Raw genomic sequence first — 17,360 nt, forward strand, 5'->3', positions numbered from 1 at the left:
CCAGTTTTGAGTGTTTACTGTAAACACAAACATTGTGTAAACACAAACATTGATGACGAAAGTGAGTATACCAATTGATGGTGGGATAAATATTTTAGGAAAAAAAATAGTTTAACTCGTGCTTCTCAACTGTGCCATATTAAGAAGCTGTTGTTTCAGGCCTAAGTCACCATACCAACTTTGATGAGGCAGCATTGTGTTTTGTTATTTTCCTGACAGCACAGATATAAAATAATGCCATGGTATACTGTATTGTCATAATCAAGGAGAAAATACATGTACATGTATGTGTTTTTTGTTTTGTAGTTAAGTATTTTTTTTGTAGGACATGTGATTACACTCGAGGACAACCAACAGTAGAACTAATACATTTATTTTTAGAGCTCTAAATATATCTCACTTTGTTTTTCTCCTCAAATGTGAAAATCATATGTTGCATTTCAGTGTAAAAATCATCATTCCTTACAAAGGTTTACATTTATGTCTAGCAATAATTCCAGAGGAATACAATATCATTATTTATTGTCATAGAGCATGACAATGGGAAACAGTGCTGAATAAAACCCTGTTTTATACTTTGTCTGTACGACGGCATGGCGTGTCGGAAATAGCTGATCTACAAGCTACTTTCGCGCCACACTGTCATACAATAAAGTATAAAAAAAGGGGTATTCATGTATGAACCACCCCCCCCCCCTCCAAAAAAACCCAGCATTGCTCAATTGCAAAGAAAAATCAAAAGGCAGTGAAAGTGGACTCCTCAGATATGACTTATTCTGGTCATATCTGCATGCGTAATCCTCTGTAGATACAAGTCTCTCACTGTCCTCTCGGATTAGTCGGCAACCAGCAGAAAAGGAATACAAATTTAAAAAAGAAAAAGTCTGCTTTAAGTCTGATTATTCTGCACCAGTTTGTTAGTATTTTTTAAAAGTACATACAGTAGTAGCTACATAGCTAGCGTGCATGGTTGAGTGATGGCAATACATTCACAATGAGGCAGTTTACTAATCCGTCTGTACATGTACATCAGTCTTCAGTGCCGTTTAAAAACAGTGGTTCTCAAACATTTTCATGTCAATGACCCCCACAAATGTATTCGCCCGCGGACCCCATCTGAAAGTATTTGGTGCCAGAGGATATTCCAAATCTTTCATATAATGTTTTCACATTGAGAGCTAGTAGATCACCTATTATCGATATAGGGTTAAAGGGATTTTAACTCATTTTGATGGGGACCCCCTGGAACACCCTCAAGGACCCCTGGTCCCCATTTTGAGAACCACGGCCTTAAAGTGTCACTTCTCCCCCAAAATGACTTATTTAAGCAATATTACACTCTGATGCAGAAGTGCATTAATGACGGTAAAGAACACAAACACCCTTGAGTGTAATATTGCAATTATACAACAGTTACCCTTAAAACGAAGATATTCCCACTACGACCACAAATGTCCCAAGAAATTCGCTAGCCTAGCCACTCAGTCGGCTGCGCTTTGGGAGAACAGAGCAGCTGATTTCTACGTTTTGATTAGGCGTTCCATTATGCTCGATTAAGCACAGCTAGAAAGCTGTTTCAACCAATCAGATTGCTTCCTCGAACGACCTGTTGTATAATCCTCCAGCAACTAGACTAGTCACCCGGTGAAGCCCTGTATTCAAAAATGAACTCATTGTTTTTGAGCTTGTAGATTAGCTACTTTCACCACTCACCTCATACTGTAGGTCCAAAACTGTAACTTTTCAGGATTCAAATTCAAACATGGCAAAAGTAGCAGATCCGCAAGCTCACTTCGTGCCACGTTTTGAGCGTGAGTCACGCCCCTAAAAATAGCGTCTGCAATCTCATGTGGTATCCATAATTCATAATATTCATAATATATCGTAACGAGCATACGTTTGGAAATAATATTCGTAAAGTTATTATTTTTTCTCAGGAGTTGACGTGCCTCGGGATGTGTCATGAATGAAAATAGATACAATAGCCGAGTATTTGACCTCATGTAGCACAGATGGACACATCGCATAGTGAAACTATAGCCACAGTGAGACTTTCTTTTTTCTTTCTTTTTTTGCATCAGTCAGTTTTGCAAGTTATTCTTCTCCCAAAAGAGAACAACATTTTAGTGGTTCTGAGTCTTCTGACATTAGAATGTTACGGGCTTTCCACACGGGGAGCCTTGTATTTCATTTTCAACAAGAGCCGAGGGCAGGTAGGAAAGTGCGGGTAATGGCGGGCGGAGCGACAAGCCGTTCACGCTCATCTTAGGCACACGCCCGCCTCTCTGCAACAGTTGAAATGTGTGTTTTCCTACACATTAAAAATTGCTTATTCACACGAGGAGCGCAGCTAGTGTGACCAAGCGAGAATAAGGCAGGCGTTGTCGCTCCCCGTCCGAAAAGCTCTCGAAGTGTAAAGTCTTGTGATTTAGAATCCAAAGGGGAGGCTACTATATATACCTATGGTTGCATTTAAAAATAAATACATAAATAAATAAATGGATCTATGGTTCAAGTATTAAAAGCGCTCATCTTACTTATTGTGAGTCTGTTTTTGGTCCATCCAAAATGGTACTTGCTGTGCACCACATCACAGTTGAAAGAAGTTTGATCTATTCATTGACTGAGTTGATTGGAAGCAGAAGCTGTGAGTATTCGGAGACGGTTGCTACTTTCTAGTGTGATTATAATGTCGCAGAGATAAGCTGTCGAGTAGCAGGGAGTTTTGGAAAGCTGCTGCAAGAGGAAACTCATGTTTTTCTCCTCTTATTTACACTACCATTACCAACATGCTCTATAGTAAAAAGAAATTTAAAAAAAATTCAATATAAATGTTCCAAGAGACCAAGTCGGCAAGTGTTCTGACCTAGCAGGTATTTATTTACCATCATCAGCTTAAGAACTTGACCCCTTTGCAAGCAGTGTTGATTTCGTCAACTAAAACCGTGACGAAAATTGTTCGTCGACACCCTTTTTTCACTGACAAAAACTATGCTATGATGACTAAAATTAAGACTAAATATACTGACATTTTCGACAACAAATAAAAACAAGACTAAAATGTTAGGGAGGGACTAGTGGAGAAGAGATCCAGTAGAACTCAGAGCAAGGTTGTGTGCCAGGTGTCACTCTCCGAAAGTAGCCGATGTGCTATTTTCGGCAGGCCATCACGGCCCGACAAAATCCATTTTAGTCGACTAATATCTTATGGTATTTAGTCAACTAAAACTAGACTAAAACTAACATTTCAGATGACTCAAATATGATTTTTTTATTCAAAAGACTATGGCTAAAACTAAATAAAAGTTTGCCGTCAAAATCAACACTGATTGCAAGATTAGCGCTATTCACACCAAGCACGAGAACTATAACTATGTTGATTTAAACCATTTAGATCCTTCTGTTTGGAAACCACTAGCTTAGGTAGCCTGCTACCACAATCTTAGAATTAACCATCAGAGTTAAGATGATCCATTATGCATGTGTCTTACAGCACCACAGAGGCTGATAGATCTCTGCCTCTCTCTCTCTGTGTGTGTGTGTGTGTGTGTGTGTGTGTGTGTGTGTGTGTGTGTGTGTGTGTGTGTGTGTGTGTGTGTGTGTGTGTGTGTGTGTGTGTGCGTGCGTGCGTGCGTGCGTGCGTGCGTGGGTGGGTGCGTGCACACAGTGTGTGTTAGCGATAACATTATCGTTCATCATTTGATTATAGTTATAGTTATGCTGATTGGTGTGAACCAACCTAGTCCTTTAGGCATTGGTCTTTGGAATTGGTGTATATTTTCAAACAGAAATAGCTTCTGTGTCCAATGTCTCAACAACCAAAATGGCAAGACAAGAGTCCTGCAAGATCTCACCCTTCGCAGTGAATCAGGCTGGACTCACATGTGCGCTTCAGATCGCGTCCGCTTCCCCGTTCACTTCCATCATATGGGAGGAAAAGAGACAGATCGCTGGAGGCGCCGAAGCGCGCAAAGTTCGATGGGTGTGACGCAGCAAGTTCAACATTGATGAACCTCGATCGGCCCGCCAACCAATAGGACAGAGGCACCGCACACTGACCCCACTTGGCAGCCATTTCAGTTGTAGTTTTCTTTCAGTGAGTCAACACTCTAACATACGTCAAAGGAACTACACACCCGTGCCCACCACCACAATATAAATGTGTTGTTGAAATGGATCGGCTTGCATTTCAGATGCGCTAGCTCTTGGCTGAAGCGCATGTGTGAGTCCAGCCTCAGAAAAACATCATGACGGACCTGAACCATCAGATAATGATTTAAAAAAAATAAAAAGGTTAATGCAAATATTTTTAATTTGGGTCTCTCCTTTGTGACTAAGCGGTGAGACGGAGCTGCGGGTGTGTTTGTCGACATCGGCTGTCCAGAGAGAGAGAGCTCCGCCCCGGGACGGCGTTATATATCACAGCAGGTCCACACCTGGGCCCAATCGGTCAAAGACGGCCTATAAACTCCTCTCACCTGCCAAGCGCAGAGAGGCACACGCAGTGACGGCTTCATTCAGCGCAACAATGACACATCCTGACATTGTCTCTTCACACCGCCGGCTCACAGCAGCAGGGACATCCATCCATACGAGGTGTGAACATATGCATGCATGTACAGTGCACGCAAAGGCAGGTAGATATACAGCTATGCCAGAGTTTTACACCTGAGGGGATGCCACCGACCGTCGACCGTTTCTCCTCTTGTTTTGTTACTTTGTCAGGCATTCAGTATTGTCAGGCATTCGTCTTTGGATCTTAAAAGGTAGGTGATGATGGGTAGGTGTTTGTCGTTAAAAGCCGCCAAAGTCGACAGGTTTTCAACTGCCTCAGAAACACAAAAGTTCTGTAACTTCCTCACACCTGGAATTGAAAAAGAATGAAATATTATATTTTATTTGGGCAATGTTGCAAGTTTTCCAATGTACGAGGATGTAGTGATCTGATGAAATGGTGAAAAGGTCCAAAAGGAAGGGAAAACATTTAATTAATTTAAATAAAAGTAAGTATGCTAACTAATATGAAACTGTATTGTGTCTTTGTGTGAATACTTTGCCATGGACACCTTTGTATGTGTATATTGATACTGTACTCACAAACTAACCAAAACTAAATTGACATTGAAAACAAACAAACAAAGGTCAAAACAAAATAAAAATGAAAGGAAACATTTCTATCTAATCAATCTAATAAATGAATAAAATAAAACCCTAACCTTGCTCTGAATCAATGTGCGAACGTGGACATGGAGCTCCTGGCCCTCCGGCTCCAGTTGAGCCCTGTGTTGGCGCCCGGCTCTCCGCTGCCCTCCGCTGGCTGCTCGTCGCGCTTGCGCAGCATCTTGGCGCGGAAGCGGATGAGGCACTCGTCCCAGTCCTCGGGCAGCAGCAGCATGACGAAGCCCAGACAGATGCTGAACACGGCGATGAGACGCACCATGTTGAAGTTGATGTCGCACGTGTACAGGTCCACCACTGTGAAGACCACAAACTTTTTCATGACAAGGACCCCCATTTGAAAAGATATGCCGGGGAAGATTTTTACAGCTCTAGCAGAGATTCTCAACCCGTTTAATTTCAAGGACCCCCCAGTTTGAAATGCATTAGTCTACGGCCCCACATTTAATGGCATTTCTATCTCTGGGACCCCCAATTTACATATATTGTAAAATCAATGTTAATTTAACTCTGAGAGTGTACAAATGGAACGAAATGGACCCGTTAACGGTCCATTTGGTTCCAAACTATCAAATAGCTGGGGACCCCCTGGAACTCCCTCAAGGACCCCTGGGGGTTCCCGGGCCGTCAGTGGACAAAATAAGGTAAAAAACAGTGAAGAAGAGCTTACAGGCGTTGACGGGAACACTCAGGACGATGCCCAGGGAGATCAGTTTGGGGTAGGTGATGGCGATACCAAAGTTCACCAGCATGTTGAACGCTGCCGGGCGAGAGCACAAGCACAGCACCTCAAAACATGCATACTTATAGGGATAGTTCACCCCCAAATAACTATCGCTTACTCACCCCATGGAGACTTGAATTCATGATTATTATTTTTTTGCATTCCTATAAGCCAATAATTTGATCACCTATGCTCTCTATGCTCCTTATGGAGACACAAAGGAGACTCTTTGTGTCTCCTACCGGAAGCGCAGCCTCTTTACAGCCACAGCAACGACAACAAAACATTCCATGAATTCAAGACTTCTGGAAAACAAAGTATTTGCAAACTGACAATACGACAGGGGGCACTAGTCAGCAAATAATTATGAAAGATATGAATACAAGAAATTACATTGGCAGAAACCTAAAGATAATATAGCCGCCCTAAGTGATATTTTTGTGTTAAAATAGCTCTAACAGGGGTCTTCCTGTCAGAAAGACCCCTGTTAATAAAAAGAAAATATTTTTTCAGGTGGGTTGCCAGTTTCAGCCAATCAGGAAAGAGAACCAATTTATCAGCTCCAATGGTATAGTGTTCCATTTCCAAATAGCTTAAAAATGCTTCTTCTTCTTCTCCAGTTCTTTTTTTAACTAAAGAGCTGGAGAGACGGGGACCCTTGTCACTGAACAAACACTATGGTTCACAATGGGTGATTATCAGAATAGAGTTTTCACTTTTTAAACAAAAAATAAATAACTAAAATAAATAATCTACCTTTAACAAGCATTTATGGACTACGTATATCATCTCTGTCGGGTGGAAAACAGTTACCTTTCATGATTCAGGATTTAAATTAAAAAAAGGCAAAAGCAGCAGATTTGATCTTGCAGATCTGCTACTTTTGATGCTTTTGTCTGACAGAGTTAGTGTCGAAGTGTCCTTGAGCAAGACTCTGAACCCCTAATTGCTCCAGATGTGCAGGTTGGTTTCCTCCGCCATCGGTGTATGAATGGGGGTGATTACATGAATGGATGTAATGCACAATTACATCCATTCATTGTAAAGCGCTTTGGATGAAAAGCGCTATATAAAATGCACCATTTACCATTACGTATGAATTTGCGATAGAATAAGATGTGATAGGAGATGGGAGATGGAGATAGGGGGTTTCTGCCTGGCAACAACATCGATATATCCAACCTCCGTACATACCTAGAAGCAGGGCTGCCACGCCACACGCGTAGGCCCAGGGCACGTCTTCTAGCGAGTCCACGTACTCCACGCGAGTGAAATACAGCATGATCGGCACAAAGCTGAGCAAGACGAAGTTGGCACAGCCCACGATGCTCAGGAAGAGGGCGGCCTCTCCGAACGTGGCACTGCCCAGGACCATCTTGAACAGCACCTAGAGTGGATGGAAGCAGCAGAGACATGGAAAAAAGTACTACTCGCATGTTTTACTTCTCAAAGTATCAATAATAAAATGTATTCTAAATGTATCCCAGCAAGCACGGTCAGGACCTGGACAAATTAGTGACGTCTCTATTGGGGCCAAATCAAGTCAAACCAAGACTAGTCACACCTGGCCCAGAATATCACCTGATTTCAACCAACATAAATTCTGCCCACTAAGACGGACATCCCTGGTCAGCAGTCACCTAGTCTTCACAGCAGTCACCCAGTTGAAATAATTGCGACCGAAAGTCGCAATTATTTCAACTGGTGAAGACGTCCTGGAAATGACGTAAAGATCATCCCCATATGGGCTGTGATCTGGCCTAGTCCTGAACATCACCAGAGGACGTCTTCATCATAACGTCATCATGACATAATTTGGCTTGCTGGTATTGGTGTCAAAATGTACTTAAATTACCTAAAGTAAAAGTAGCCATTATGCAGAATGGTGTGTGTGTATGTGTGTGTATGTGTGTGTGTGTGTGTGTGTGTGTGTGTGTGTGTGTGTGTGTTTGCGTGCGTGCGTGCGTGCGTGCGTGCGTGCGTGCGTGCGTGCGTGCGTGCGTGCGTGCGTGCGCACGTGTTGTGGATATCTCCTCCACACGATGGAAGAGAAGAGAGAGGACACTCAACTTTTATGGGACTGCTTGATTGCCTACTGCCGTGCATGCATCTGTTGCTGTGAAGTTTTATGACACCACTAAACCTCACTGATGTGCACATTTAACGTGAGTATATTATGTATGCTATGATGTGCATAACAACGTACTGTATATGACAGCCTGACATTCCTCCTGTCTTCTCATAACAGAAACACAGGGTGTAATGAATAATTCGCCGTCATTGTGTTGTACACAGTTATGGCAAATGCACGTTTCAATAAATGTATAACTTTAAATTCCACATACATTGAAACAAATTGGCTATAAAAGTGAACAATCGGTGTAGACTACTGGGTCCTCTTGAGTCATATCCCCACAGTACTGATGTAAGTAATAGGTCCTGGAATGCTGCATGAGGGCAAAGATAGAGCCAAGTTTGAGGTACTATAAAACTCCTTTATGGACGTTATTTGGGTGAGAAAAATACATTTATTGATCAGAGGTTGAACCACACTTAAATTTAACAAGATTTAAACCTCACTTCGGATGTACATGGACATCGTGATGCATTGTGAGCATCTGAGTACTACTATATGTATATTTTGATGCCAATACTTTTGTACTTTTACTCAAGTAAAAGTTTCAATACAGGCCTGGTCTACGTCGGTGGAAACCTCATAGAGTATGTCCAAAAATATTACTTTTCAGGATTAAAATTCAAAAATAGAAAAAGTAGCAGATCTACAAGCTCAAAACACGTTGATTCGTTCCACGTTTCGAGGATGTGGATCTGCTGCTTTTGATGCGTTTGTGTGACACTGTAGTATGATCAAGTAGGACCTTCATTTACAAAAAAAGAAATGAATATGGTGATTGATAGGTTTCTTCCCGACAGCAACAATATTGTAGTATTGCTGCTTTTGCTTACGTGTAATTGTGTGCCTCATAGTAGCGTACCTTGTAGAGTGTGTGTCATTGTGTGCCACATAGCAGCGTACCTTGTAGAGTGTGTCATAGCAGCGTACCTTGTAGAGTGTGTCATAGCAGCGTACCTTGTAGAGTGTGTCATAGTAGCGTACCTTGTAGAGTGTGTCATAGTAGTGTACCTTGTAAGGTACACTACTATGACACACTCTACAAGGTACGCTGTGTCATTGTGTGCCACATAGCAGCGTACCTTGTAGAGTGTGTCATAGTAGCGTACCTTGTAGAGTGTGTGTCATTGTGTGCCACATAGCAGCGTACCTTGTAGAGTGTGTCATAGCAGCGTACCTTGTAGAGTGTGTCATAGCAGTGTACCTTGTAGAGTGTGTCATAGAAGCGTACCTTGTAGAGTGTGTCATAGTAGCGTACCTTGTAGAGTGTGTCATAGTAGCGTACCTTGTAGAGTGTGTCATAGTAGCGCACCTTGTAGAGTGTGTCATAGTAGCGTACCTTGTAGAGTGTGTCATAGTAGCGTACCTTGTAGAGTGCGGATGCAGAAGCAGAAGCCACCACCAGAGTGATGCCGATGACGGAGCGACCATGGAATCCATCCGCATACGTCGTCATCACGATGCCTGCTATGGCCAAGATGGCCGCCACTATCTGGAATGAGGCAAGGATGCATTGCTCACATCAGTGTGTTCAGTCTCGGAATGAGTTCTCCGTTGCATTATATCGTTGCTGTTGGGAGGAAACGTCATTAATATCTCCAAACCTATTTTAACTTTTTATTGTTTTCCTAAATAAATGCAATACAATTGGATATCATACTATACAACAGTGTCACGCAAACTCATCAAATGTAGCAGATCTGCAAGCTCGAAACGTGGCGCAAATTGTCATGTTTGTAGCTGTTTTTTTTTTTTTTTTTTTTTTTTTAATCCTGAAGAGTAACTGTTTTGGACATAATGAGGTTTCCACCTGAGACGATTTCATTATGTTTGTCCAGGACAGAGAGTGATTCGTTTTTCTGCTGCCAGAGCCTCATGCCATTGTGTCCCGTCCTGTACGTGTGTGTGAGCCGGTGGAAATTTAGATGTGTTGTGTTTTGCTTTATTATGTAATTTTGTGTTTGCTGTGTTCTATATTTTGCATGCTTTAGAATAAGATTATTGTCGCGTGGTTTTACTTTATTGTTTGCTTGATATTTCTTGTGTTGAGTTTCACTGTTGCATGATTTGGTATAACCATATTTTCTTTCCACTGACTGGCTAAATATCCCACTGAGCAATGAGGACCTGCAGCTGATGACTTGCACCTGGGTGTGGGTGTGTCTACTAACGAGGAGACCTATATAACAGACTTGGAGTGTTTGGGAGAGGAGAAGCAGGGAAGAGGGCTGCAGAACCCGAAGGAAGGTTGAAGGAGGGTGTGAAGAGGGCAGTGACCATGGCTGGGGGCCAAGATGCAGCCGGGGGCCAGTGGTAGCCATGATGTCGACACGAGAAGGGCTGTAAGTGCCACGACCACGACCCCTGTGGGGGCCAGTGGTAGCCATGTCCCTCGACTCTATAAGCGCCACGACCACGACCTCCAGAGTTGCGCCCCTTGCCGTGGGGGCGGGGGACTGCCAGATGCGAGAGGAGTTCAGCCAGGTGAACTTGGCCTAGGAACGGAGGAGATGGTAGAGAGGCTGCAACACTACACGCCATCATCAGAAGGGCCCAGGGTAAAACCTGGGCTGTCTGTAAGTACCTGCTCTGTAGTGTTGCCAACATAGGACCTATCTGTAGAACCATCACTAGAGTAAATTATTGTGGAACGGATGAACTGGTTGCTGCCCTTGTGTGTTACAGTGTCGACGGAAGGAAGTAGAAGCCTGATGCACACCGAATAATCCCCCCTGCTACTTTGCACATGTGACAGTGAAATGACGTTTTAACAGTTATTGATTGCTTTGTTTTATTTTGGTTAATAGTTTTGTTTTAGGATTTAATTAGGGCTTTAGAGTTTGGTCACTAATGTATTTTATGACGGCTTATAGATGCCCCTTGTATTTTAGTGTAATAAAAGTATTTGTTTGTTCATTCAAATCGGCCTCTGTTTTAAGTTTGCCTTTTATATTTAAAGTTGTCCACGAACCTGTGTTGCCTTGTTTTTATATTTGTATTTTAATAGAGGACCAGACCTCTCACAAAGGTGGCGTAGTCGTTGGTTATTTTAAAGCTAAGCACCTTGCACTTTATTACTTGTATTTTATTGGTAATTGTATAAGTATATTTTTAGTGCATTGGTGTTTTTAGCTGGCGCCACAAATTGGCTGTAGTCGGCAGGACAACTTTTAAAAGGCAAAACTTTTAACAGGGTTTAAAAAAAAATAAAAAAAAATGATGTGATGTGAAAGGTAGACATTTTGTTTGGGTTGCAGGGACTGACAACCTTTCAGTGTGGGGAGATGTGAGCCGGTGGAAATTTAGATGTGTTGTGTTTTGCTTTATTATGTAATTTTGTGTTTGCTGTGTTCTATATTTTGCATGCTTTAGAATAAGATTATTGTCGCGTGGTTTTACTTTATTGTTTGCTTGATATTTCTTGTGTTGAGTTTCACTGTTGCATGATTTGGTATAACCATATTTTCTTTCCACTGACTGGCTAAATATCCCACTGAGCAATGAGGACCTGCAGCTGATGACTTGCACCTGGGTGTGGGTGTGTCTACTAACGAGGAGACCTATATAACAGACTTGGAGTGTTTGGGAGAGGAGAAGCAGGGAAGAGGGCTGCAGAACCCGAAGGAAGGTTGAAGGAGGGTGTGAAGAGGGCAGTGACCATGGCTGGGGGCCAAGATGCAGCCGGGGGCCAGTGGTAGCCATGATGTCGACACGAGAAGGGCTGTAAGTGCCACGACCACGACCCCTGTGGGGGCCAGTGGTAGCCATGTCCCTCGACTCTATAAGCGCCACGACCACGACCTCCAGAGTTGCGCCCCTTGCCGTGGGGGCGGGGGACTGCCAGATGCGAGAGGAGTTCAGCCAGGTGAACTTGGCCTAGGAACGGAGGAGATGGTAGAGAGGCTGCAACACTACACGCCATCATCAGAAGGGCCCAGGGTAAAACCTGGGCTGTCTGTAAGTACCTGCTCTGTAGTGTTGCCAACATAGGACCTATCTGTGGAACCATCACTAGAGTAAATTATTGTGGAACGGATGAACTGGTTGCTGCCCTTGTGTGTTACAGTGTCGACGGAAGGAAGTAGAAGCCTGATGCACACCGAATAATCCCCCCTGCTACTTTGCACATGTGACAGTGAAATGACGTTTTAACAGTTATTGATTGCTTTGTTTTATTTTGGTTAATAGTTTTGTTTTAGGATTTAATTAGGGCTTTAGAGTTTGGTCACTAATGTATTTTATGACGGCTTATAGATGCCCCTTGTATTTTAGTGTAATAAAAGTATTTGTTTGTTCATTCAAATCGGCCTCTGTTTTAAGTTTGCCTTTTATATTTAAAGTTGTCCACGAACCTGTGTTGCCTTGTTTTTATATTTGTATTTTAATAGAGGACCAGACCTCTCACAAAGGTGGCGTAGTCGTTGGTTATTTTAAAGCTAAGCACCTTGCACTTTATTACTTGTATTTTATTGGTAATTGTATAAGTATATTTTTAGTGCATTGGTGTTTTTAGCTGGCGCCACATGTGCATGTTCTGCTGCCTACAATACACAACCATACGACTTAACCAAAGCGTTTTGAGGTTGTGGATCTGCTACTTTTGATGCTTTTGACATTTGAATCCTGAAAAGTAACAGTTTTGGAGATAGGAGGTCTACACACGACAGAGACGATATCCTCGCCAAAAACCTTGTATCTCCATATTTCTCCATATTTCGTTATGCAGGGTTTTTTTTACGTGTAAGCTTGTAGATCTGCTACTTCTGCTCTTTTTTGAAAAATGTTCATGTGTCAACATGAAAACGATTGACAATTATGCAAAAATAATTTCAATTCAACTTCTGCCAATACCGTCTCTGCCTTAGGTTGTGACCAGGCTTTTCTCTTCGCAGATGAGTAAGGCTGGGACCAAGGCTAGTCCCACCTCAGAGAATAGTACTGCCTGTAGCAGACAACCCGCAGCACTCCAGGTTCAAACAAAATCCTTATAGGTGCAAGGCTCGAGGATATAAGTAGAGATGAAGAATGCCAGCACTCATTGTATGTCCTTTTGCATGATTTTATTCACCTCTGACTGAGACTGACAAACGGACGCGTTTCGGCCTGTATGGCCCACCTCAGCTCAGTTCTTTTGTAGCCCTGGTTTTGTAGCCATCAATTCCCAGAGCAAACCTTTGTATTCTGGTATCTGTTCTCCTATACAGTATAGTAAATTGTACTGTATGCTCTGCCTTGGGACAGGAAAGACATCTATACATTAGACATCACGTGGGCACTAGGCAGAACATTTGTTAAGCACACTAGGTAAGGGGTGTGTTTGCCACTTGTGACTTGTGTATTTTAGAGAAGTTGGGTAGGCACTATAGGCAGGCTTAACTATACTAGTTAGTCAGTCAGTCTTTTGTTTCCCTAGCTGCTTTGGTTATTTAGGTTTTTGGTTTATTGTATGCTCTGTGCATACATTTTGTCCAAGTGTGTATTGTACATAATTGCGCTAAAGAGTAAAGGCACATTGCATCTTTGACTCAAACTGTGTTGCCTCTATTATTTGCACCTCTCATGCTCAACAGCCTGGTCAATATTTGTATGTAACTTACAAACTCTTATCCCTAGACCCAAAAGGGTTTTGTAACAATGGGGGGGAGGGAAAGCAAAAGCATCAAACAACATTTTAAATAATATCAAAAACAGCAGTGAACCAGGCATAACACTACAGTGAGGACAACACAGAGATTAAAAAAAATCTAAAAGCAAGCGTAAAAAAAGAAATAGGTCTTGAGCTGTGCTTTAAAGCTGTCCAAAGAGGCTGCCTATAAGGTGTAATGGAAGTGCATTCCAAGCTGTGTTTCATTAGCCTGGCTTGGCCAGCCTCATAGCGAGGGTTCACTGAAGATTCTTATGCGGGGAGGAAACATCAGTGAACCCTCGCTATGAGTCTGGCTGCGCCAGGCTAGTGTTTCATCACATCTTCATCTGTCCCCCCCCCCCCCTTCCTTCCACTGTCTTTGTCACATACATTCAGCCCACCCATCTCTCCCCCAGGCTGTACCCCAACCATTCAGCCCACCCATCTCTCCCCCAGGCTGTACCCCAACCATTCTCATTCAGCCCGCCCATCTCTCCCCCAGGCTGTACCCCAACCATTCTCAATCCCAATCTTTTTGTTCATTTCAAGGACCCCCACAGTTTGATATGCATTAGGCCACAAACTTCAATTTGATACAATGCCAAATCTCTGTGGTTCCCTATAGGCTGCACTGTAAAATCCTCAGTGTTAATTAAACTCTGAGGGTGTACAAATGGAACCAAATGGACCAGTGGTCCCACGGCCCCGATGTTGTGAACCAGTAGCTGTATCCCATTCTCCCTATTGCCTTGTCTCAGATGAAAGCCTTGAAAAACAGGTAAACATTGTAAGCCCCCATCTCCCCCCCCCCTCTCACGACGAGGAGTGCAGTGTTTTGACATCTGCAGCAATGCAGGGCATCTGAGGCTCCTTCATATGATAATGAGGCAGGAGAGCACGGTGTGGGGGAGTCAAATCCAATCATTCTTGTGCAACAACAGCAATGTAATGTTGGCTAGGTGATGTACAGCACCGCTGCAGCCTATAGGCCCCCGTAGAGGTCATTGTCATTCATCATCACACACAAGGATGCTTCCAAGTTACGGGTAGTGTAGTGTGCACAGAATTATTTGAATTACGACTCTTAATGGATTAGAAAGTGAGGAAAAACCGAGCCTGGTTTGCCTTGGTTTATTCTCATAGGTCATAGAAGGCGTCCTATACTCCCCCCTGTCAGGTGATAAGAAGCGGCCTGCTCACTCCTCATGCATTGAACAAAGCATGAGCTCAGTTTGGGGCTCTCACCAGGTTGTCACTTGTCAGAGGGTGAGTAGCGCCCAGGATTACAGATTAGGCAATTGGCACCGTGTGAAGAAATGGGTTACAAATGGTGGATCTTGAATGGATCTTGATGCACAATGAAATCGGTGGGAGAGTTTGCCTCATTTGTGGCATTTGTAGAATCGCCCTCAGTCGTTAATAGGTTAATTTAATTTCCTCTCTGATGCTTGCATTGTGCTGAAACATCCAGAGTTAGGGCTCTCTCTGACGGAGTAAAAAAACAAAACACTGACACATACAAGGTGTCTGACCCAGTGAAAGAAACAGCACTCTCCAGGAATTGGACGGTACAGTTTGTGACTGACAGGCGGCCTGCACTGCAGTGAGAGGCCATGCAGGGTGCCTATGGGTTCTGGCCAAGCAGCAGCAACAAACATTTCTCATTTATCTTGCTGTCACCTCCCTAATGCAGCGCTAATCCACTCGGCTGACCTGCACCTCATCCCTGTTACTCAACGCAGACATATGTCCTCACCTGCACATTGTAGCACACACACCCAACATGCAGTCTAACAGGCAGCCCATATAATATATATGTTATAGGTTCTACTGTACAAACAAAGAGGTAGGAGCGCACACCAATAGTGGGGAGGTGCTGACCGCAGGAGATAAAACTTGAAAAAAGGAAAAGAGGCCGCACAGCTCGTAGTCACGATGCAAGAAACTGTTATTGAAACCGTTTCGGCAACAAAATGCCTTCTTCAGGGTATCTAACCGGTATTCTAACCGGGACTAAAAAAAAGGAAGCTCTGTATTCAGAGAGAGGGCACTATCTGATCATTGCTGTCAAATGTTTGTGTGCACAATCCTTGGGATTGTGGGTGGGGGGAGGGTGGGATAGGGGATTGAGTTTTATTTTTATATTTTATTATGTCCGTTTAATAGTTGCCCCTGGGCTTCTGTTATAAAACCTGAATAAAAACATTTTTAAAAGAAAATAAATGTTTGTGTGCACAAATGTTCAAAAAGACATATTCACGATTCAATCAATGATTTATTACTGAAGCCACCAGCGACAAATGTATGCAGGCTTTCTCTTCCACACCCGTCCCCCCTCAGGGCTCAGTCAACGAGCTTGTAGAACATTTCAATTCAATTGTTATTGAAATCTGAACGCAGGTGGCGTGATCTTCATTATGACATCTATAAAGAGAGACTTCACATTTATAATTTGGAAATGAAAAATGCAAGACCTTCGACATGACACTGACCATGATACTAACATGATACTGATCACGATACTGACCATGATACTGACATGATTACTGACATGATACTGACATGATTACTGACATGATACTGACAAACATGATACTGACATGATACAGACCATGATGATGATACTGACCACGATACTGACATTTTACTGACCATGATACTGACCATGATACTGTCCACGATACTGACCACAATACTGACATGACACTGACCATGATACTGACATGATACCGGCCATGATACTGATATGATACCGACCACCAAGTATGCAAAAGTAAAATGACAAAAAATGTACAATAACAGCACCGTGTTTCGAGCTTGTAGATCTGCTACTTTTGATTATTTTGCATGACAGTATCAAGTAGGAAGTTAATTTACAAAAAAACACAGAAAGTTAGAATATGGAGATAAGAGGTTTATGCCCGATAGCAACGATATACTCATACATTTTCAGAATGTGTAGTTACTGTCCGGCACTGACAATGAGTTATTTGAACTGCATGACTACCAGATAGTCTGACATTGATACTGGGAGAAGAGGAAAAAATAATAAAATAAAAGCCAATGAATGAATGAATGAATGAATGAGGGCCAAAAATGCCACCTCTCATTTGCAGCCTGTGAGAGGGGGAGCCTGAGCCAAATTAACAGACATACTTTCTGTTACACCGGTTGCCTACGTAAACATGCTTGCAGACACATCAGTTGCATACGCAAACGACTTTCTTGTGCACCTACAAAAATCTCACACAGGCCACAACCTCACAAGAAAATTGGGTATTTTCCCCTGACCTTAGACTAGTGTTGGTTCCTTCCTCTAGTAACTAGAGGAAGGCATCCCTCCCTGCTATTTTAGATGTGCATGAAACACATTTCACACATTTCTTTCTTTTTAACACATTGACTGCCTAAGATGGTGATTTAAGTCCTTTGGTCTTTTTAGTGTTTTTTCCTAATAGATTACGCCCTTCGCCAACGGTTCAATGGTTCTAGGTTGCTAGGCAACTGATAAAAAAGTAAATGATCCCATCCGACTCAATGTAAATAGATTTACAAAAATGCATATAGGATTCTTTTGACGGATTGCGTTTTTGGCCAAAACAACCTTTATCCACGGGCCAATACCAAAACAGATGATCGCGGTTACACAATGTATTTTCCGGGTGAAAGAAAGGATGCATAACTTTATATATGTATTT

General features: G+C 42.7%; 1 protein-coding gene across 3 annotated transcripts in view; it reads right to left on the reverse strand.

Moving 5' to 3' along the window:
- Positions 1-451: 451 nt before the first annotated feature.
- slc35f3b (solute carrier family 35 member F3b) overlaps positions 452-17,360 on the reverse strand; it is a 121,444-nt gene continuing 104,535 nt past the window's right edge. For all 3 annotated transcript variants that reach the window (XM_079511728.1, XM_079511727.1, XM_079511726.1), the window contains exons 6-10: positions 9,403-9,528; positions 7,097-7,289; positions 5,849-5,938; positions 5,217-5,475; positions 452-4,864 (exon numbers count right to left, since the gene is read on the reverse strand). In XM_079511728.1, the coding sequence (XP_079367854.1) occupies positions 5,228-5,475; positions 5,849-5,938; positions 7,097-7,289; positions 9,403-9,528 (657 nt within the window). In that variant the 3' untranslated portion in view covers positions 452-4,864; positions 5,217-5,227. The remainder of the gene's footprint in view (positions 4,865-5,216; positions 5,476-5,848; positions 5,939-7,096; positions 7,290-9,402; positions 9,529-17,360) is intronic.

This window comes from Electrona antarctica (genome assembly GCF_951216825.1).
Source record: "Electrona antarctica genome assembly, chromosome: 10".
Classification (NCBI taxonomy): domain Eukaryota; kingdom Metazoa; phylum Chordata; class Actinopteri; order Myctophiformes; family Myctophidae; genus Electrona; species Electrona antarctica.